The sequence below is a fragment of the Saccopteryx leptura genome, chromosome 5 (assembly GCF_036850995.1).
Source record: "Saccopteryx leptura isolate mSacLep1 chromosome 5, mSacLep1_pri_phased_curated, whole genome shotgun sequence".
In the NCBI taxonomy this organism is placed as follows: Eukaryota; Metazoa; Chordata; class Mammalia; order Chiroptera; family Emballonuridae; genus Saccopteryx; species Saccopteryx leptura.
Genome location: NC_089507.1, coordinates 220,225,086 through 220,246,662, shown reverse-complemented (window position 1 = coordinate 220,246,662; position 21,577 = coordinate 220,225,086). Strand labels below are relative to the sequence as shown.

At 61.7% G+C, this 21,577-nt stretch overlaps 3 protein-coding genes across 3 annotated transcripts in view; 2 read left to right on the top strand and 1 right to left on the bottom strand.

Moving 5' to 3' along the window:
* Positions 1 to 2,941, top strand: part of NKAIN4 (sodium/potassium transporting ATPase interacting 4) — a 15,951-nt gene extending 13,010 nt beyond the window's left edge. Inside the window, exons 6-7 of the mRNA XM_066384387.1 lie at positions 624 to 708; positions 2,049 to 2,941. Coding sequence (XP_066240484.1) covers positions 624 to 708; positions 2,049 to 2,058 — 95 coding nt within the window. The 3' untranslated portion in view covers positions 2,059 to 2,941. The remainder of the gene's footprint in view (positions 1 to 623; positions 709 to 2,048) is intronic.
* A 1,021-nt stretch (positions 2,942 to 3,962) lies between these two features.
* BIRC7 (baculoviral IAP repeat containing 7) lies at positions 3,963 to 8,760 on the bottom strand. Its single transcript, XM_066386364.1, has 7 exons — positions 8,254 to 8,760; positions 7,278 to 7,377; positions 6,592 to 6,673; positions 6,444 to 6,489; positions 5,264 to 5,335; positions 4,841 to 5,039; positions 3,963 to 4,101 (listed from the first exon to the last, which is right to left on the bottom strand). Exons 1-6 carry the CDS (start codon positions 8,615 to 8,617, stop codon positions 4,846 to 4,848), a joined length of 858 nt encoding a protein of 285 aa, XP_066242461.1. The 5' UTR covers positions 8,618 to 8,760; the 3' UTR covers positions 3,963 to 4,101; positions 4,841 to 4,845.
* A 3,271-nt stretch (positions 8,761 to 12,031) lies between these two features.
* YTHDF1 (YTH N6-methyladenosine RNA binding protein F1) lies at positions 12,032 to 20,590 on the top strand. The gene is made up of 5 exons (XM_066384378.1): positions 12,032 to 12,325; positions 12,510 to 12,534; positions 13,315 to 13,394; positions 16,077 to 17,597; positions 19,738 to 20,590. Exons 1-5 carry the CDS (start codon positions 12,299 to 12,301, stop codon positions 19,762 to 19,764), a joined length of 1,680 nt encoding a protein of 559 aa, XP_066240475.1. The 5' UTR covers positions 12,032 to 12,298; the 3' UTR covers positions 19,765 to 20,590.
* The last annotated feature ends 987 nt before the right edge of the window (positions 20,591 to 21,577 follow it).

Sequence of the window (21,577 nt, the reverse complement as noted above, 5' to 3'; positions counted from 1 at the left end):
GTCCACTGGCCCAGTCTACAGCTCAGAGACCAGGCTCGCCCACGGACCAGCCCCTAGCAGCCCTCTTGCTGCGTGAGCACCCACTCATCTCTGGGGCGGCAGCTGGCTGGGCGGAGGAACAAAAGGTGTCATGTGTCGGCCACGTTAACACATCCTAGGACAGGAGCCGGCTCTGGGGTGCAGAAATGGACTTGTTTTGTCCAGAAAGCTTCTGCCACCCACTAGCTGTGCAGACAGCTTCCAGGGACAGGGGTGAGAGATTGGCGGACCTGACGGGGGTGGGGGCGGTGATGGGGAGAGCCTGCAGCCAGCCGCCAGCCCCCAAGCTCTGGCGAGGTGGGTTCCCCGGGCCACATTCCTGGACTGGGAGTCTCGGTCCCCATGGAAGCGTGTCACCCTGGAGCCACTTACACTGTCCACGGCTTGGACAGAGCTCTGTCCTCAGGTCTGAGCCAGCTTGGGGGGGGGGGGCGGCCCCCTCCCCAGGGCCCCCTCTGCTCCCCCTCCCCCGCCCCCTCCCATCGCTGCACCGTGTGTGTGTTCGCCGTTGGGCGTCTCCTCCGTTCTGCCATCTTCTCCCGCCGTCTGGGTTTTGTTTTATTTCGGGTCTTGATTTCTTTCAGTTGATTTCATTGGTGGATTTGATCCATTTCCTCTCTACCATGTCACTGAAAAGCCCTCCAGACTCTTGTTCAAGCAGGCGTACTTGTAAGTATGGCCGGTACAGCCTGCACCCCCCTCCTGGGCCCGGCCAGTCAGGTCAGCAAGCCCTGAGGCTCCTCTCCTCGGGGCAGCCTCACCAGGCATCCGTCCGTCTGCCCGTCCACCCATCGTCCCTCTGTCGGCCAGTCAGGTCAGCACAGCCCGAGGCTCCTCTCCTCAGGGCAGTCCCGCCAGGCATCCGTCTGTCTGCCTGTCCACCCATCGTCCATCTGTCCCCCCACTTTCCTGAGATCTGCTCTGTGCATCTCCAGGCCAGGGAGGCTCTGGAGCTTGGCCCCCTCCCCCCTTGGAACCCCATGCCCAGAGGAGTCTGTAGGTATTTGGGGTCTAAGCCAATTTGGGGCCAGGGGGCCAGGGGGCCGGGGCAGGCGCTGAGGCCACCAGACAGATGGGCGAGGTCTCGCCGTGGCAGGAAGTCTGGGGTGCTAGTTGTCTGGTTTTTGGAGGAACCGACTTCTCTCCTCATGAAGAGCAGGGTTGTTAAGCCTGCACACCCCAAGCCGGGGGTGGGGGCAGTGGTACCTGGGTCCCTGTCTCAGCTTCTCTGAAGCGGCCTTTGCCACCAGCCCCGCCCCACCACCAGCCCCGCCCCACCACCAGCCCCGCCCCACCACCAGCCCCGCCCCACCACCAGCCCCGCCCGCCCGTGGGTCATTCTGAAAGTTGTGGTCAGAACGGGTGGCTGGTGGTCCTGTTCTCAGTCAGCTGCACTTCCTACGTGCTCCCGTGCCTTCGGAGACAAGCCTGCCCTCCAGGGGGTCACACCTGTGGACCTCCCTGGGGACCCTGGTCCTCCTGGCCGCCTCCCCCCAGCTCTTCTACCCTCTAAGTAAAGGGTACTGCGGCCTAAGGCCATCAAAGGTAGAGGCATCCAGCTCCCCCGGCAGGGAGAGACCACGCCCAGGCCCCCCAGACCAGGGCACAGTACAGGACAGTCAATCATGGGGGCCGGTTCATGGGGCTCCGGGGATTCCGTCCAGGCGTGGGGCTTGAGTGGCCAGAGGGACTCAGGTGAGCCCCTCCTTCCACACCCAGCAACCCCCCTACTGAGATGTCTGCAGACAAGGCCGGACCCACGCAGGAGGGAGCCCCAGGCCTGGGCCAGGCCTTCCAGACCCTGGTCCCCAGCCTCGTAGACAAAACCCAGGAACCCCTCCCCTTCTAGGATTTTGTTCCATTTGCATTTCGAGTCTTCGAGAGAAGAGGGCCCAGCAGCCCTGATGACCGATGACCTCTGGCCTCTGAGCTCCCACCTGGGGCCTTCCTTCCTCCCCAGCCAGGGGCAGCCTCTCGGGGGTTCTCTGACCCGCCCTCTGTCCCCGCAGGCCTGCGTAAGTGAGGAAGCACCCATCCGGCTCCTGCCTCCAGCCTCTGACCCACGGCGGATGTGATGGGACTCCAGGTGGTGGGACTCACTATCCCCAAGGCCCTGCAGGTGGCCGGAGAACCTGCAATTGGACACCAGCCAGAATAGCGAGCCAGCACCAGGCCAGGATGCCTGCAGCTTCAAAAGAGTTTGTAATCTCCTTTTTCTAAAAAAAAAAAAAAAGAAAGAAAGAAAAGAAAGCCACAGTCTCCGTTCACAGCAGGCTGCCGCTGTGCTCCCAGGGGCTCCTCCCTCGGGGGTCCAGCCCTGGGAGCCACTGGGCCCCGCAGGCTGCATACACTGATGGGGCCAGGGCCTGGCCTCTGGGACTTCCAGAAGGCCAGTGGGAGCCCCCAGGCCCCCCCACGAGGGACACTCCTGACTAAACATGGCCACACTGCCCAGAGTGTCTCGTCAGGCAAAGCCGCCACCTGTCCGCCCAGGTGTGGTGGCAGCTGGGGCCCTGCAGCGGAGCTGGGCTTGTCCAGGAGCTGGGGCCCTGCAGCGGAGCTGGGCTTGTCCAGGAGCTGGGGCCCTGCAGCGGAGCTGGGCTTGTCCAGGAGCTGGGGCCCTGCAGCGGAGCTGGGCTTGTCCAGGAGCTGGGGCCCTGCAGTGGAGCTGGGCTTGTCCAGGAGCAGAGCCTTGCAGTGGAGCTGGGCTTGTCCAGGACTGGGGCCCTGCAGTGGAGCTGGGCTTGTCCAGGAGCTGGGGCCCTGCAGTGGAGCTGGGCTTGTCCAGGAGCAGAGCCTTGCAGTGGAGCTGGGCTTGTCCAGGACTGGGGCCCTGCAGTGGAGCTGGGCTTGTCCAGGAGCAGAGCCCTCTGCCCACAAGGCAGGACGCCACATGTGGTGGGCCCTGGAGCCGTTCACGGGAAGGACCTTAGGCAGTATGTAGTCTTATAACGTCCCCAGGGTGCCCAGTGGCAATAAACCACTTTCCCTGAGAGGCCTGCGTTAGCTGATACCTTACAAGTTTGCTCTCAGAAGTGGCCTGAGGTGACTAGGTATTAGGAGTCCTGAAAATGCTGAAAAGAGGGCCCTGGTCGGTTGGCCCAGCGGTAGAGCATTAGCCCGGCGTGTGGAAGTCCTGGGTTCGATTCCCGGCCAGGGCACACAGGAGAAGCGCCCATCTGCTTCTCCACCCCTCCCCCTCTCCTCCCTCTCTGTCTCTCTCTTCCCCTCCCGCGCAGCCAAGGCTCCACTGGAGCAAAGTTGGCCCAGGCACTGAGGACGGCTCTGTGGCCTCTGCCTCAGGCGCTAGAATGGCTCTGATTGCGGAAGAGCAACGCCCCAGATGGGCAGAGCATCGCCCCCTGGTGGGCGTGCCGGGTGGATCCCGGTCGGGCACATGCGGGAGTCTCTGCCTCCCTGCTTCTAACTTTGGAAAAATACAAAAAAAAAATGCTGATAAGAACAGGAAAAGCCAAGAGGGGACGGGAAAGGGCGCCCTCACCCGTGAGGAGGCATCTGGGGAGAGGGGAGGCTGCCCTGCTGGGGAGCAGAGGTGGCAGGGGTCTGGTGGTGGGGAAGAGGGAGGAGGAGGGGAGAGGAGGAGGGAGGAGGGAGGAGGAGGGGAGAGGAGGAGGGAGGAGGGAGGAGGAGGGGAGGGAGGAGGAGGGAGGAGGGGGAGGGGAGAGGAGGAGGGAGGAGGAGGGGAGAGGAGGAGGGAGGGGAGAGGAGGAGGGAGGAGGAGGGGAGAGGAGGAGGGAGGAGGAGGAGGGAGGAGGGGGAGGGAGATAAGGGGTTCCAAAACTCAGGCTACTGAGCACCATCAGGAAAAACCGATCATTTTATTGTAAAACTTCAAAAGCATCCACACTTAGGTAAAACCACCCCCCATCCCCCACCCCCCCACCCCCTCCAACGCCAAGCCATCTCCCTCCCTGGACTGTCGGTCAGGTGTCAAGTGGGCAGTGCTGGACACCAGCTCAGCCATACCTAGCAGGCCCACTGTGTGGCCCAGGGGATTGGCTGAGCCAGGCAGGGCGCCCACGTGGCCACCACTCCCGGCACCTGGGGGAGAAGAGGAATGAGGCAGCAACTCCCAGTCAGCTTGGACCCCAACCCCTGCCCCCCCGGAAGTTCCCTTCCTTTCATCCCAGAAGATTCTTGGGGCACATGGGCCTCTGTGAACCCTGAGAAGGCCAGCCCCCCCATCTGTGATAATCAAAGGTTCCTCCCCACCCATCACACATTGCTACCAGCCTGGGCTCCCAGGTCCCGCCCAGGGTCCTAGGCCCTTCCTCATAACCAGGGGACCGAGTATTTTCCACATGCCTCCCCCAAAGCCGCCTCCCCTTGGCCTGGCTGCAGCCGTGTGTGCCCCGCTGGACAGAAGGCCTTGTCCCCGACCACAAGGACAGTCAAGGCAGAGAGGTGCCCAGCTGGTGTGACTTAATGTGTCCAAGCAGAATGGCAGCGCCCCCCCCCCTTCTGCTGAGAAGGGTTCAGAGCAAGGGTCTCAAGGGTCTAAGCATCACGGGAGGGAACAGCTCCATCAGGACACTGGCCAGGGCTGGGGCTGGAGGAAGTGCTGCCTCCTGCTGTCCCCCGGCCCCTGCAATGCCTCCAGCCCCGGTGTCGGGGTCACCCTTGTCAGGGCGGGCCTGGAGGTCACTGTCCAAGACCCTCTGATGACGTCTCCAAGGCCCGAACCGGAAGCACGCCCGTCAGGCTAGACCGCGACCTGCCTGTGGATCGCTCCGCGGCCCACCGCGCGCCTGGCCCAGCGCAGGAAGGAAGGCGTGCTCACCTGGCCTAGGCCAGGAAGGTGCGCACGCAGCTGTGGATGGGGGCCCGGCAGATGGGGCACAGCTGCAGGTTGGGGGCGCACTCGGCACAGACCAGGTGGCCGCAGGGCACAAAGACGACGGACACGGCGCGGTCCAGGCACACTTTGCAGGTCCGCTCCTCACGCAGGCGCTGCAGCTGCTCCTCAGGGTTTTGGGCTCCTGGGGGCTCAAGAACCCACAAACTCCACCAGGCTCCTCCGCGGAGGCTGGCCCTGTGACACCTCCCCGCCCCCTGACCCCCGCCCTCTGTAGTGGCCTGATGGGGGAGGGGCGTGGGGGCCGGACCAGGGGTGTCTGGCATCGGCCAGCTCTGGAAGCGCTTGCCCCTCCCACCCCACGCTGCAGAAGAGCCAGCCCTGCCCCCAGGTGGGTCCTGCCCTCACCTGGCTCCCTGGCGCCCTCCGAGTGGGTCTCTCCTCTGGATGGGGGCAGCTCAGGGTCCGGGTGGACAGCAGCTGTGGGCAGTTAGGAACAGACTGAGACCGAGGACACACAGGAAAGCAAGGTTGGGCCCAGAGACGGCGTGCGTGCTGTGTGCCTACCGGGCCCTCGGGTGAGCAGGACAGGAACAAGCGGGGAGGTGGACAGGGTACCTCCGCCCCTCCCCCCACCACCTGCCCCTGTCCTCTTCCTGGGGCGGACTGACCACCAGCTGTGATGTGGACATAATGGGTGGCATCACCCAGGGATACCTCTGCCATGCCTGTCCCCACCCAAAACCCATTTGGAGCATGGCAGACCACACTAGGCACCAGCTCCACTCAGCACACTTGGCTGCCCCTGGCATCTGCAGGGCAGGGCCAGGGGCACTGGACTGAGGGTAAGGAGGCACTAGGGCCGTGGGTCACAGGATAGAAGTGGACAGCCTGTCCCTGTGGCCAGTCGCCAGGGTTCCTTCAGCACAGGGGCCTCTGTGGCCATCACAGCCACTCCGCCAGCGTCCAAGCGGCTCAGTGAAGAGTCCGACGCTCTCGACAGGGGCTGTGTTTCCCGCCAGCAGCGAAAGCCATAAACCTCGTGATCAAGGCCGCCTCGGACGAAGCCCTATCAGGTGCTGCTCCTAAGAGCATCACGTGGACCCTGTCTAGTCCCAGACGGGGTGACGCTGTGCACTCTTGGCAGCTCCGGGCAGGAAGGTCAGAGCAGAAGAGCTAAGGCTGTCTGCTCCGAGTCAGAGGAACCAGGATCTGAACCCCAGAGCCCCTGCCCCCTGCCCCAGGGCCCAGGTGTGGAGAGCAGAGCTCAGCACAACTGGCTCCTCTGAGGACCCACGACTGCAGCGGGGTCAGCTCTCGGGCTGTGTCTGGTGGCCACCCCAGCAGAGGCCTCCTCTGCGGAACACAGCACCTCTCTTCTCTCCACACTCCCATCCCCTGCCCGGACGCCTGGAGCCCCGAGCACACACACACACAGGGCCTGCTCAGAGCACCCCACGAAGCCAGCCCAGGCAGCACGCTCACACCCGGCTAAGCAGCCCTCACTCTCCTTGCTGCCCAGCAGCCGGGGACACCCAACGGCCTTGACCACAGGGCAGTCTGCAGGTGCCCACACCCCACGGCTCACCTGAGGGGGCGGCAGCAGCCGCATCTTCCAGCTCCTCCCAGGGGTCCTGAAACGAGCCAGACAATACCTGTGCCCTGAGGAGAGGGAGGAGCAGGCTGGGGGGGGCCCTCATCACCTGCCCCCAGCCCTCAGGGGAGGCAGGACTCACCCAAGAGCCAAGGAGGTGGTAGCAGGACTCCTGGATGCTGCCGACAAAGTCCCTTCCTCTCGTCCGGAGCAGGAACTCACACCTGAGGAAAGCGAGCTCAGAAGCCTCGTGGGAGGTGGGCTCGGACTGGCAGAGCACCCCCCTCACTGTCGGGTCCAAGCTGGAACACCCCTGGGTCTGGGGTCCTGCCTTCTGTCCACCCCACCCCCACCCCCTTGTGCCCTGCAGGGCCAGGCGGGGCTCCCTGAGGGCACTTGCTGAGAAGGCTGTTTAGGAAGCAGCATCTGTTGAGCAGCAGGGTAGAGACAGCCCGAGACTCGACCCCTGCAGGACAGGGGAGTCCCCACCCCCGAGACTCGACCCCTGCAGGACAGGGGAGTCCCCACCCCCGAGACTCGACCCCTGCAGGACAGGGGAGTCCCCACCCCCAAGACTCGACCCCTGCAGGACAGGGGGGCCCCCACCCCTGAGGCTCTACCCCTGCAGGACAGGGGGGCCCCCACCCCTGAGACTCGACCCCTGAAGGACAGGGGGGCCCCCACCCCCAAGACTCGACCCCTGCAGGACAGGGGGGTCCCCACCCCTGAGGCTTGACCCCTGCAGGACAGGGGGGTCCCCACCCCTGAGGCTTGACCCCTGCAGGACAGGGGGCCCCCCGCGAGCTGCGCTGCCTGCAGGGCCCTTACCTGGGGAACCACTTGGCGTGCTCGGTCCAGGGGTCGTCCCCTTGCTCCCAGCTCTGCAGACCCCCATAGCAGAAAAAGCACCTCACCTTGTCCTGCTGGCCTGGGGAGAGCAGAGGCGCTGGCCCTCCCCACACCCAGCTGCTCCCGCTGGGCCAGGCGTGTCTCCCAGGCTGGAGACGGGGGCTCCTAGGCAGTCTTTCCTTGTGGGGCAGGGGCTCCCTGAGGTCACGCACGAGAGCCCGCTGGCCTCTGCTGCCCCCTTGCCCGGTACGGTATTCTTCCCGTATGTCATGTGCACCCTAAGTTTTCTCAAAGGTGAAATGGGATCACGGCCCCCGGGCACTTGCCAAGATTGACAGAACATTCTGTGAACACGCATTCACAGAGGCAGGAGGTGGAGGTGGGGTGTGGGGGGGTAAGCCCCGGGCCCTGGAATCCCGTCACCTTGGAATTCAGGGAACAGAAGTACCCACCACCCTCACCCCTCTAACCAGGAGCCACCTCACCGGGATGGATTCCCAGGGACAGAAGAAAGGGGCACTGCCAGGCTCACGCCTCTGTGGATGGCAGAGCGGATTCGTCCTCTATCAGCAATAGAACGGTCACCTGGCACGGACGGCGGGTGGGGGCCGCAGGCACATTCCCCCCACCACCACCACCAGACCTCTCCAGAGCTTGTCCCTGAACTCCCAGGGGCCCCGCAGATGTTTCTCTCCCTGGCTCCGACTGTCCCACCACGGACCTCCCCTTGCCAGGCTCCAGCTGTCCTGGGTGGCTCTGGCCCCTCCCCAGCCACACGGGTCACACTCTGAGAGATTCCAGGGCTGGGGACAGGTGGGAAGGGCTGCAGATTTCTGCCCCCCTCCCCCGTCTTCATCTGACCTGGACCTCCCCTGATGTGGGGGGTGGGCTCCTCGGAGAAGGTGGACCCTCCGTGCACAAGGGTCCTGGATGGCACCCAGGCCCCGAGACTCACCCGTGTGGAAGAAACCAGCAGCAGCCAGCAGCTCGGGCCGCACTGTGGCCATCAGCGGCCAGTTGCAGAAGGAGGCCAGCCGCAGCTCCTCGGAATCCATCTCGGGGAAGGCAGGCCTCGGGGAGGGGGCAGCCCCGGCCGTCTCTTCCTCTTCATCCTCTGCCAGGGGACGCAGCTGGCCCAGGATCTGTCCATCCGTGTGGTCCTGGCCTCCCCAGGACAGGGGCTGGCTGGAGTTCTGGCCCAGGACGTGGCCACACAAAGAGCAGGGTCTGCAGTGTCCCCCTGGGGGGCTGCCTCCAGCTGTCCAGCGGCTCAGCTCCAGGCCACAGCGCCAGCACTTGGCCCTGTCCCCGGGCCCCATAGAGGAAACACCAGCCCAGACCAGTTCTGCTGCAGTGACCGGGAGCCTGGACAGCCTGTCCTGGAATGTGCCCCACCAGCCTGCCTCAGGGCTCCCGAGCCCCAGGACCTGCCTTGGGTTAATGGTGACTTTTACCTCGAACAGCTGGTAGAGTAGGGCGGGCTCGGTCCTGCTCCACAGATGCCCCAGGCTGGGGAGGAGCCAGAGGGCCCTGAGGGCCACTGGGGCCCAGTAAGTTCTGGAAAGGGCCAGCGTGGCAGCCAGCATCATGCGCTCTCTGCGGTAGGGGTGTGTCATGAGGCTCCAGGACTGGGGCTGGGGCGGTGGGGACAGCTGTAGGGGCCACGGGCCTCCCTCTACTCCACAGGGCAGGCAGTATCTCCAGACAAGGAGGGAGGGTCCAGAGCATGAAGCCCCCTGCCAAGGTGCCCGCAGGCTGGCACTGGCTGCAGGACCTCGGGGGAGGGGTGGGTGACGTCCTGGGTGAGCTGAGAATTCCTGGGCCTGGCGCCAGGGGCCACCTCTGGAAGCAGAAAGTTCCAGGTGAGCTGAGCTGTGCCATCAGTGCCTCCCCAGAGTGAGGGCGACCCCCCTCTCTCAGGGCAGCCCAGGGGCGCAGGGGTGTCTGGTGCAGGCTGGAGCCCTGTACCTAGATGTCCTCCTGCTCTGAACCCCAGAGCCAAAGGGGGCTTGAGATGTACCTGTGTCCCGCCGGGGGCATGGAGGGCCTCAGCAGGCCCAGGCAGCTCTGTTCCTCCGGGGGTGAGAAGGGGAACAGATGGAGGCTCGCTCTTGCTAAGATTCTTGAGGCTCTGGGGAGGAGACTGGACCTGAGCCGCCACCTCCTCCTTCACCTCTCGAGGCCTCAGGGGGCAGATCTGGGACTAGGCACATTTCAAGGTCAGTTTTCCCATCTCGAATCAGGATCCTGGATCTCGGTCTGGGGCCGGGAGTAGGGGGTAGGGGGCAGGGAGCTGTGGTTTGGAACAGCACAGGCTCCATCCAGGTCAAAGCTGCTGGCCACGTCGAGTGTTCCCCCCCCTCCCCGTGGCTTCCCTCAAACCTGGTCACAGTCACATGGTCTCCACCAACCAGCCCAACCCAGGGGCCCCAGTGCCCTCACTTACCTCCTACCTAGGCGAGCCCACACAGACTAAAGCCTGGGGCCTGCCCTCCTATATAGCAGCCCGCAGCTGTGCCTCACTCCCCGCAGGTGGGGGTGGGGTGGGGAGACTACTCCCTCATCCTCCCCGAGATTCCATCACCATCACTATCCTGGCTGCACCACCAGCTCAGCCCTGAGGTTGCCGGAGTTCCGATGAGTCCCCGGAACCCTCTCCTATTGGAGGCCCAAAGCTACCTCGTTTCCTGCAGGAAATCCTGGCAAAGGGTGTGTGACCTAGGATTACACCCACCTGTGATGCAGGGCGAGGACTCCAGGGGACCACAGGGGACCAGGTGAGAGCCCAATAGGGGCCCGGAAGAAGGCTTTGGGCTTCCCACGCAGCAAGAGCAGGCATGGGCTAAGGGGCTGGGGAAGGCGGGGGGCCAGCGCCTGGTGCTGCAACCCCACCCACATTTGGCACTGGTCCCCCGTGTGTGCCTCAGGGCCTTTGCAGCCCCCCTACCTGGTGATTGAACGCTGGGGCTTGAACACTCTGGCAACACCCATCTTGACGTTCTTAATACTTTTGTCTCTGCATATGTGTTGTGAAGTGATGCCTGATGGGGCATGAACTGGGTGGGGGCTTGGGGTCTCCCTGTATCACCCCCCGAGAACCCATTCTCAGCTGCCCACCCCCAGCCCCGTCAGTAACTACTTCCACCCCTCACCCCGGCGGGGACCTGGATGAGAAAACAAGGACGGGTGCTGAGTCACAGTGATGGGTTCAGGGTGTCCATAAGAGTCTTGTGCCTGTGAGCACAGCTGCTCGAGGGACCGTGTCATGAAGAAGCAAAGAATAAATCCCAGGACAGCCGGAGAGAGACGGCAGAGGCTGGGAACGAGGCCCGCCACCCATGCTGCAGCAGCACCAGCACCTCCGGTCCCTCCAGGTTAGGGTCCTCCCAGTTGCCAGGTGAAGCACCTCTCCTTGCCAGAGCAGCAAGCACAAGACACTTCTGCAGCAGGTGCCAAGGCCCCTCTCATTGCCAAGGTCAGCACCACCTGCGTCGGATGGGGCAGACAGACGACCCTATTCTGACTGCAGCATGGACCACCGGGCAGGTATAGCTATATCCTGCTACTGCACCTGGGAGATGTCTAGGTCCCAGAGCACCTGGCACTGACAGAGGACAGTTAGTGCTAAGGGAGAAAGGCTAGGAGGGCAGGGACTTAGGGCAGATTCTCCCACTCCTTTCCTGGGGCCCGTTCACAGTCCTTGCATTCAAGTTGCTTGGGGCCCCGCTACCTTCCCTGCTAGGTGGGACCCACACTGCCCCCTGCTGTGGGTGGCCTGTGGCTGTCAGATGTCACTAACGAGCCAGCAGCCTGTGTGACTGTGCCTCCTCAGTCCTCTCATTTTCAGGGGCCACTCCTTCCACATTGTGGGTGGAACCCAGCTCAGCAACCTGGATCTCTACAAATTTTCCATTTGACATCACCTGTGATCCTTATCCTGGGCTGAAAAAAAGTGTCCTACAAAATTCTTGTACCTGTGAATGGGACCTTATTTGAAAATAAGAGTTTTTTGCAGATAGAATCAAGTTAAAATGAGGTCCTACTGGATTAGCGTGGGCCCTAAACCCAATAAAAAGAAAAGGCCACATAACAATGGAGGCAGACAACCAAGGAGCACCAAGGACGCCCTGGGCCACCAGAAGCTGGAAGAGGCAGGAAGGATCCTCCCCTGAAGTCCCTGGAGGGAAATTCAGCTTCTAGAACCTCCTGTACAGAGTGGGTATACACCGGGGAGACCCTTGGAAACCCAAGAGGGCTCAGAAAGCAGCTTCCGGGTGACATTTGCCCCAGAAGTCCAGGACTAACGCCCAGAGAAGGACCCAGACAGAGCTCGCATCTCGGGCGCCGCTCGGAGGGGTGTTGGTGGGGCGTTTGGGGTGAGCTGCTGCAGGGCGGGCTGGACTCCAGCCTATGTAAGTGGCTTTAAGTCGGTGGTTGCGCTTGGTGGCCTCGCTTCTTCGCATCGCGGGGTGTGCGCCCAGGGTTGCACTTGGGGGGTCCACACCTTGTGCCCGCACGCGCCAGGCAGGGGTGGGCAGCAGCATCATCCCCCACCGCTGAGCACGTGACTTCCCGGGATCGCCACGCCCCCGGCCCCGGCCGGGCCCCGCCCACGCCGCGCGAGGCTGGGACCGCAGCGCGAGATTGGTCCCGCCGGCCTGCGGCGCGCAGGCGCGGCGCGTGGCGGCGCGTCGGTGCTCCCGGCCTGCCCAGCGCGCGCTGACGTCGTGCAACCTCGTCCCCGCCGTCGCCGCCGCCGCCGCCGCTGACGCCGCCATTGGAGTCGGCTCCTCGTCCGTGTGTTCCGTCCCCGCTCACCTCGCTGCGTCGCGTCCCGCGAGCAGCCCGCGCGCCCAGCAGCCGCCGCCGCCCGGCCGGCCAGCCCCCGGGGAGGGGGCGGCGGGCCCGGGGCCCCGCGAGAGCGCGGGTGACAGGCCGGGCCTCGCGGGAGAGGCCCGAGCCGGCGGGCGCCCCCGCCCCGCGCCGGCTGTTCATGAAGCATGTCGGCCACCAGCGTGGACCCCCAGGTAGCGGGCCGGGGCCGGGGGCTGGGCCGGGGTCTGGGGCGCGCGGGCCGGGGCCCGGGACTGAGTCACGTGTGAGCGCGGGTCCGAGCGCGCCGCCGGCCGGGGCGGGTGCCGGTCGGTAACTTTGTGTTTGTTCCCTTCCCTCCGGGTCCGTCCGCGCGCACGTCCGGCCTGCGGGGTGCAGAGAAGCAAAGGACAGGACAGTAAAGGTGAGCGGGGTCGGGCCCCGGGGCGAGCGCCCGGCGGCGCCCGGGAGCAGCGGGGCCTGGGCTCGTGCGCCCCCGGCGCTCCAGACAGCCCTCGTCCTCTCTCTTACGATGCTCTGGCCTGGGGTAAACCCCCCGAAACTCACCCCCGGGGGGGAACCTGGAAGGGACATTTTTCTTGTGGACGTGGAAGAAAAGACTTGTGTTGAACCCAGTGCGTGTGCGGCTCCCGGGTGTAACCGAATAGGGTTCATCGTGTTTTCGTTTGGAAAAGACCCAGCCTTTTATTTACCTTGTCCTGGCTGAGCCTGTAACTGTGGAAAATACACACGGAGGGCCGGATGATAACGAGTGGAGAGCTGTCATTCAGTTCCACAGCCTGTTTCCCAGCTAGCTGCTCGGGGGAGGCCGACCAAGCCTGGCCCTCTCCTCCAGGCAGGCCACCGGGCTTTTTTACGTGGGTCTTCGTAGACCGCTTCGTCCTTACCAAAACCTGCTCCAGGGTCCTTGCCTTCTTTGGCTTGCCACCTCTGTTTTGTCAGCGTCTGGCGAATGACGATAAAATCTTCATCAGAAACGTAACCTCGGTGGCTAAAAGTACTAATTAGTTGTCGTCCTAATTAGTTGTGTAGATATCGGTCCCACATTGATTACGTCCATGTTTAAATAAAAGGAATTCCCCGCCAGAAATGGATAGATGTAGACTTGACTACTTTTATTCCCATGCTTAAAAGTAGTCTTTAACCCTGCAAACACAATATCTGTGTCTACTGTTTATTCTAGTACAAAATGGTTCTTTGCATCAGAAGGATACAGTTCATGACAATGACTTTGAGCCCTATCTTTCTGGACAGTCAAATCAGGTAAGTTTATCTTTTTTTTTAAACTATGTTTCTACTTGTCTTGACTGAGTTAGGTAACCTACCTTTACTGCTGTAGTTGACTCTTTTATTTTAAAACAACAAAGAAGCAGGTTGTCAAGTACTGGAAACAGGAGAAGGATTAATCGCTAATGAAGACGAAGTTGGTGTTGAACAGGGGCGTGCGTGCAGGGAAGCCAGGCTTCTCCCCCCTGAGGGAACGCCGTCCTGCGGGACCTCGTCTTTGGGGTTCAGCTGTTTGCTGCGTTGGGGTTAGGGGTGCGAGTAGTTCTCTGAGGCTATGGAATGAGCTGTTTCTAGCTGTGGACAGTGGGAACTGTGGTCCAGGACAGCAGCTAACAGCTGGGCGCTTGGGCTCCGAGCTCAGCTGTGCCACTGACTGTGCCCGTTTCCTTTCCTGTAAAACAGACAGCGGTAAGTGTTTCACAGAAGTGTTGGGGTGGCATTTGATGCCACGTAGAGCTCGGAGGCAGTACCTGAGGCAGGGCCTGGTGGGCTGTGGCTACCTGGTCTTCAGAGGGTCTTCAGGTTTCTCAGCCTGGGCACTGGACCTTTTGGGCTGAAAGAGGCGTTGTTTTGTGTGTTGTAGGGTGTTTAACAGCCGCCGCCCCTGCCACGGTCATCCATGAGATGCCATCAGTAATGGCCCCCACCCCCAGTGCGACAGTCAAAGTGTCTCTGCTGGGGGTCAGTCACTCTGGTTCAGACCACTCGGGGTAGCTGACATTTATTTATCATATTTAAAACACACCGTGCTCTCAGCTTTTGAGTAGAAGCAGGCAGTGCCTTCTCTGGCGGGATAGAGCCAGTCTGCCCTTCTCCAAAAGTCTGCCTCTTCCCTCTGCAAGAAGCTTCTGTCTGGCCTCAAGGACATTGTACTCAGATGTCACCCGGGGTTTCTGTGAGTTCTGGGGCAGTTTTCTTCAGCAGCAGCACAAGGCCAGACCAGACCCAGGCCTCGTTGGGCTGTGAGCTCTGTACGAGGCGTTGGCTCCTGACGTGCTGCGGTGTTGGGGTTCTGGTGGGTTTCGGCAGCCCGGAGACTGCAGGGGTCAGCCTGGAGCCCTTCCCTTGTGGGCCTGGGCTGGACGTGGGCTTCTTGTGTGTGCGTCTGAAGCTCTGGGATCCCCTGAAACGTGGTGCCTTGCAGCAGAGGCTGCCGCCCTGAGACACAGCAGGCAGGACCCAGGAGAATCCCAGCACCTCCGTCAGGCTGCTCAAACCGCTCCTCCAGGCAGGAAGCACGTGCAGCAATTCGGTGCCTGTCAAACTGTGCTCTGCATGTGACCCGGCCTGCCACCTGCCCGCTGAGGGCCTTGAGCTCGAGGGCCAGCCGGTCAGAGCCGTGGGTGCGGGGCCCTGGTCGCAGGGCCGGATCCCCAGAGTCTGGGTCACTGTCACTGCTGTCATAACTGTTCCGGATGCTTTTCCTTTTATATAACATGTTCACGTTTCTCGTTTCCTTTTTAAGTCAGCGCTCTCGGCTTACTCCCAAACGTTCTGTTCCCTTGCGCTTCGGAAGGGTCCTCCGTTTCTCTCTCAGTCCCTGCGCTTGCTCACTGACGGCTGAGTCACTGTTATTTGTGGAACTTAAAAGCATTTCAGTAATTTCAGAATTCCTTCCTTCTCAGAAAAGTGGATAAAAGAAGCAGACATTTCGATGTTAAAATAAATGGTTCTAGTCATTCAGAATGAGGCATTCCTTTTTTGTTTGTTTTGTTTTTAATGTGGTTAAATTTTATTAAGTGTGAAAAACTCTTAAATCTCGAATAGATTTATAGCTTTATTGTGGATTACCATTTGCTTTTCCAAAGAGCATGCCCTGGGATAACAGTCCCTGACTCCTCGGGACTGTTTGGTTTGGCGTGCCTGTTTGCTCACCACTGCGGCTTAGTCATGGCACGCCCACAGAGTCCTGTGCTCCTGGCGTCTCAGTCAGGAGGCTGATCTTGCCGCAGGGACTGTCCGGTGTGACTGAGTGGCCCCCGAGGCTGCAGGCCGCAGTCCCTCCTGTGGAAGGCCAGCCGTGGTGACAGTTTTACCTGCGCCTTCCCGCCCCTAGAAGGAGCCGCCTGCTCACAGATGTTGCTGCGCCAGCAGCAGGGTTGGGGTTTGTTCTCCTCACTTGGGTTCACACGTCGTGTTCCTGGTCAGGGGACTGCGTGGCCACCACCTCGGGTGCACAGTTGAGGGGAGAGTGCGTTTGCTGCTCGAGGGGCCGAGCCGAGGCCTCTCTGGCCTGAGGGCCTCTTGTCCCGTCCTGTCTGGGGGGCTCATGTGGCCGCATCCGGGCGCAGGAGGGCATCGCCCCGAGCGCTGTGTCTGCACGCTCCGTCGGGGGCTGCAGTCCACTCGGCAGAGAAGCACAGGGCGTGCGGGGTAGTTTCTGTTCCCGGTGAGTTCAGGACCTGCACCGTCACAGACGAGGCGGGCGGCTGGGGGTGAGGGCAGCCTGGTGCGCAGCCCACTCGGGGTTGGTCGGGGGGCGCCTCCAGGCTTCTTCCTGCTCAGCTTGACTTGCTTCCGTTGCTGTCCAGTGAGCCCTGTGTCCTGGGGGCGGCGGCCTGCTGCGCAGCCTCAGCCCGCCGCCCGCCTTGCGCGGAGCAGGAGATGGTCTCCTCCAGCCGCAGGAGCGGTCTAACTCGCCCCCTGTTGTTTCCACAGAGTAACAGTTACCCCTCCATGGCCGACCCCTACTTGTCCAGCTACTACCCGCCGTCCATCGGATTCCCTTACTCCCTCAACGAGGCGCCGTGGTCCACCGGAGGGGACCCTCCCATCCCCTATCTCACCACCTACGGACAGCTCAGTAATGGCGACCACCACTTCATGCACGACGCTGTGTTCGGGCAGCCTGGCGGCCTGGGGAACAACATCTACCAGCACAGGTTTAATTTTTTCCCCGAAAACCCTGCCTTCTCAGCCTGGGGGACGAGTGGGTCTCAGGGGCAGCAGGCCCAGAGTTCGGCCTATGGAAGCAGCTACACCTACCCGCCAAGCTCCCTGGGTGGCACCATTGTGGACGGGCAGACAGGCTTCCCCAGCGACACCCTCAACAAGGCCCCGGGGATGAACAGCCTGGAGCAGGGGGTGGTGGGCCTGAAGCTTGGTGACGTCACCACCTCCGCAGTCAAGACGGTGGGCTCCGGCGTCAGCAGTGTGGCCATGACCGGCGTGCTCTCTGGCGGAGGTGGCACAAACGTAAGCATGCCAGTTTCGAAGCCAACGTCATGGGCCGCAATCGCCAGTAAGCCAGCAAAGCCGCAGCCAAAAGTGAAGGCCAAGGGCGGACCCATCATTGCAGGCGCGCTGCCGCCGCCCCCCATCAAGCATAACATGGACATCGGCACCTGGGACAACAAGGGGCCCGTGCCCAAGGCCCCGGCCCCTCAGCAGGTGCCGGCCCCCCACTCCGCCCCCCAGCCTCAGCCGGTCATCCAGCCCCTGCCCGCTCAGCCCCCCCCCTTGGCTCAGCCACAGTATCAGAGCTCACAGCCGCCGCCCCAAGCCCGCTGGGTCGCCCCGCGCAACCGGAACACGGCATTCGGGCAAGGCTCGGGGGCCGGGGCCGACAGTCACTCCCCCGGAAGCGCCCCGCCCAGTTCCGCCCCCAGCGTGGAGTCCCACCCGGTCCTCGAGAAACTGAAGGCGGCCCACAGCTACAACCCCAAGGAGTTCGACTGGAACCTGCGCAGCGGGCGCGTGTTCATCATCAAGAGCTACTCGGAGGACGACGTGCACCGCTCCATCAAGTACTCCATCTGGTGCAGCACCGAGCACGGCAACAAGCGGCTGGACGGCGCCTTCCGCTCCCTCAGCAGCAAGGGGCCCGTCTACCTGCTCTTCAGCGTCAACGGCAGCGGCCACTTCTGCGGGGTGGCCGAGATGAAGTCGCCCGTGGACTACGGCACGAGTGCCGGGGTCTGGTCTCAGGACAAGTGGAAGGGCAAGTTCGACGTGAAGTGGATTTTCGTCAAGGACGTGCCCAACAACCAGCTCCGGCACATCCGGCTGGAGAACAACGACAACAAGCCGGTCACCAACTCCCGCGACACCCAGGAGGTGCCCCTGGAGAAGGCCAAGCAAGTGCTGCGCATCATCGCCTCCTACAAGCACACCACCTCCATCTTCGACGACTTCTCCCACTACGAGAAGCGCCAGGAGGAGGAGGAGGTGGTGCGCAAGGTGAGCCGGGCGTCCTGGGTCGAGACCTCCCGGGCGTGAGTCTGCCGACACGGGGGGTGGCAGCCTAACCTTTGACCCGGTACCTGTGTTTGAGGAGCATGTATTTGGGACCACGGTGCCCGTGCAGGTCCGTTGAAGGATTTGGGAGACTCGCTCCTCTCTCGAGTCGGTGTCTTCCGGGGCCAGTGCTTCTAGTCTTTGTTGAGTCGGGGCACGCAGGAACTCTGTCTGGGCGCTGGGGCCGGCGGCGAGGCTGCTAGGCGGGAGACACCCCCTCCCCCCTGAGGAAGGGAGCAGGGGTCTGCAGGTTGTTGCTTACTGTTTCTCAGAAACCCAGTATCCTGCAGCTTTGGGAAGTGGACCAGCTCCCTGTGGGCGGTGGGGACAGCAGGGCAGCCGAGTGCAGACAGGTCAGCACAGCTGAGGCCTCAAGCCAGGTCTCTGGGAGTCCGCTTCCTGTTACACAGAGACCGCAGCCCTGTGGCTGCAGCCCCGGCCGTGGAGCCCGCTCAGGAGGGGTCGGCGCGGGTGCCCACGGGCTGCCCGGGAACTGGGAGGAAGAGGACAGTGGACGTGCGGGAGGCTGCTTTGTCCTAGGCTTCGTCCTGAGGGTTTTCCTGTGTCTCTGTTTTTAAAACGTCATTTAATGTCAATTGATAATAGTTGGGTTTTCAGTCTTTTTTTTTTGGTCCTCCCTGTTAAAAAAAGTAATGCCCATCTGTGAGCTTCAAACGGCCTGAAGCCCTTGAGCAGAGAGGCTGTGAGTGGGGCCTCCACTGGCAGTTGTGCAAGTCACTCTTACCAGTGACGACGCGGGTGTGCCGAGCTTTGAAGACAAGCTGGTCTCTCACTCCCTCTTGTGCGGAAGAGAGAAGGGCCGTCGTTTGTCTCCAGCTGGGAAGGCTGTGTATTAGCTCTTGTGAGTAGCGCATGCAATACCTGTCACAGATAGAACTGCTGGACGCACAGGGACAGAGCAGACCTCGCTGGTCAGCAGCTCCGAGGGCCGCAGGCGGCTTGCAGCTGCTCTGCTGTGTGTTTACCTCCAACACCGCCGTGCCCTTCCGGAGCTGGCTGGGCTCCGAGGGTGAGGGTGCGCTCAGGGCAGGTTTCTGCCCCTTGCCTGCTTGGTGTTTGGAAGGCTCTCGTGCCCTGATGATTGCATTGTAGCTGCTAGGCCCTTGGAGTTTGGGCTCTTCAGCCCCAGGTTTGTACTGAGGCCTCCGGCTCTCGAGACACCTAGGAACCTCGCCACCTGTCAGTAAGACGAAGATGACGTTTGGCAGGACTGCTGTGCTGTGCTGTCTCAGCTAGAATTTGGAAACACGCTGACCCCTCAGAGAGCAGTAAATCTAAGGAGTTGCAGCGACCTGGTCCTGTGGGTGGGTGTCAGTCTGGAGAGTGGACAGGTGCTGGTCTGTGTGTGGAGGACCGCGTCGGGGCCGGCTTCCCCGCCCGTCTCAGACAGCCACGGCCTTCCTGGGCTCTCAGCACCGCGAGCCGGGAGTTGTGGGTGGTGGTGGGTGGTGTTAAGAGAACGCAAACTACAGAGCTAGTTCCTCAGTTTGGAGGTCAGGGTAGGAAGAGGTGCTCATTCCTAGAGGGTGCTGCCTCTCGGGACTGGTTGCTGGGCCCTGGGGAACGAGGTGGGGTGTGTTGTTAATCTGAAGACACAGTCAGGCCACTTTTAGCCAAAGACAGGTTCAGTGTGTTTTATTACATGTTCTGTGACGAGTATCCTGTCTGTTGGGGACTGTCATGACCCAGCCAGCATAGCAGTGCCCTTCACGAGTTTTGTCCCAGTTACAGGACAGGCCAGGGTGAAGCGGGCAAGAGAGGCTGCCTCCCAGACCCAGCACAAGTCCTCCTGGGGCAAGGAGCTCAGCTGGAGTCCTGCCTACCAGAGGACCCTTGCCTGGAAGAGGCAGAGGCCCGCACAGTGGTCAGCAGGCCTTGGCTGCGCAGCCAGGACTCCGAAGATGGAAGCTGTTGACAGGGCGTGTCCAGTGCTGGCCTGGCATGGCCAGTCCCAGCCGAGCCCAGGTCCAGACCTGCAGCTGCAGCCCTGGGGCTCGGTTTTGAGGGAGTTTGCACGCACGTTCACCCCACATGTTAAGTCCTTTCCTCTCTGTTCTTCCAGGAACGGCAGAATCGGAACAAACAGTGAGGACAAGCCCGTTGCTTTCAGGATCTGAGAAGCCACGTTAGGAACCTGTGCTGGGTGCTGTGTCCTGTGTCAGCCGGCCCTCTTCCCGTGCAGGCCCGTGTAGCCGCTGCGTCCCTGACGTTCATTTCTGCCCAGACACTCCTCACGAGTGCATTTTCCTGTGTTTAGTATCGTAGAACTCACTAACGAAGGAGGTGTTTCTGCCATCCTGTTGACCAGATCGACCTAACACAACTATCCTTAAAAACAAAAAACCTAATACATCCCAAAGATGGGGGGGGGGGGGGCAGAAATTATGTTCTTATTCTTATATTCACAGTCACTTAACATCTTTCTTTGAGACACCCCCCCCCCCCCCCCCCCCCCCGTTGCTTTGTAGTGAACATAACAGACGTGAGTTCTGTCAGGTAGTGTCTGTGAAAACGCTCACATCCACAGGGGATGCTCACCCTGTTTGGCTGTTTGCCATTTTTACTCTCAGTTCCCTTTCTAAAATGCTCATCTGCCCATTGGCTTTTTCACTAGACATAAAGCCCCCGGCCGCCCCGTGCCCGGGCAGAGCCCTGTCCCGCGGCTGACGGCAGGCCCCGGCCGTGTGTCAGGTGGGTCCAGTGTTCAGGCCCCGGCTGTGTGTGCACCTCATCGTAACCCCTCCCTCCACTCGAGAACCCCAGTGCGTCTCAGTTTCTGAGCTGAGTGCTGAGCTCTGACGTGGGGCCCGATGGCAGCTGGTGTCGGGGTGCTGCCTCGGCGAACATCTCCATGCGTCTCCGTTTCCTTTTCCTGCTAACGGGTTTAAAAAAAAAAAAAGGCAAAAAAACAAAAACCTTCACAGACTGATCTGCTGTCACATTTTGTGGAACGAGGGCCCATCGAACCTGCCGCCAGTGGAGTCTTGAGTGGAAGCATGACAATGGTGCTCGTGCCCACCACGCTAGCCTGCGTCTGCACGTGCCCGCAGTGGACCTCACTGTGTAGAGCAGCGTCCTTCCGAACTATGTACTCCAAGACCCTTCGAGTTAACGTTTAAGCTGTACTCTTTAGACTTGTATTTAGAATGTGTCTCTCTCTGAACTGTTACCGCCTGGACGCAGTCACGGACAACATGGGGTAACTTCCTCTAGGAGAATACAAGCCTTAATAAACTCCTATTTAGCAAGTCTGCTGTCCTTCCGTCCTTCACCCCTGCTCGACGGGGTTTCTAACTGCAAAGCCAGTTTAAGGGTCACCACACTCAAGCCCACACGGCTGCCAGGGAGCCAGTGACCCCCAAAGACTACGCTGTCACCTCACTTGCCCTCGTTACGATTCTGCTAAATAGAGGAACTTGGGAAGACCCAGTTCCGACTCGGGACTGACAGTGTTCCCTGCGTTTTGCCGTTGAGATGTGCGGCAGGGGTGCAGGAACTGCGGTGGGGGGGCCTGTGGCCACCGCCCTGTCCTGGTGCTCCACTGCTGCCCCCAGCCCCCCACTTGCCTCCCCCATCTTACAGCACACCTTTCGCCCTTCTAGAGAACTCACCGTGCCACTCCCTGTGGGTTCAAACTGGGAGGGAGGCCTACCAAACCTTGACAAGTGGGGCATAAAGAGCCAGAGCACCTGCGTCACCCAGGAGGGTCCCCTCTTTCCCAGGCAGGGACACCGGAACCCAGGCCTGGGGAGAAGGGGTGCCGAGGACACTTGGCAGTTCAAAGCAGCTGTCCCCTGCATGGGACAGGTCGGCCAGGAGACATGCCGCTTCGCCTTTGCTCTGTGGCTTTATTCCAGAAGCTGTTGGACTGGAGGGCCAGCCCCTCACATCTGCCTGACCTT

What these genes read in the sequence shown, in the direction of transcription:
- BIRC7 (XM_066386364.1), bottom strand. Translation starts at nt 8,617, where the DNA reads ATGGGGCCCGGGGACAGGGCCAAGTGCTGGCGCTGTGGCCTGGAGCTG. An exon ending in GGCTGCTGCCGCCCCCTCAG is followed by an intron (nt 5,336 to 6,443) that starts GTGAGCCGTGGG and finishes AACTGCCCACAG; the next exon opens with CTGCTGTCCACCCGGACCCT. An exon ending in GGAGGGCGCCAGGGAGCCAG is followed by an intron (nt 5,040 to 5,263) that starts GTGAGGGCAGGA and finishes TTGAGCCCCCAG; the next exon opens with GAGCCCAAAACCCTGAGGAG.
- YTHDF1 (XM_066384378.1), top strand. Translation starts at nt 12,299, where the DNA reads ATGTCGGCCACCAGCGTGGACCCCCAG. An exon ending in CCACCAGCGTGGACCCCCAG is followed by an intron (nt 12,326 to 12,509) that starts GTAGCGGGCCGG and finishes TGCGGGGTGCAG; the next exon opens with AGAAGCAAAGGACAGGACAG. An exon ending in TTTCTGGACAGTCAAATCAG is followed by an intron (nt 13,395 to 16,076) that starts GTAAGTTTATCT and finishes TTGTTTCCACAG; the next exon opens with AGTAACAGTTACCCCTCCAT.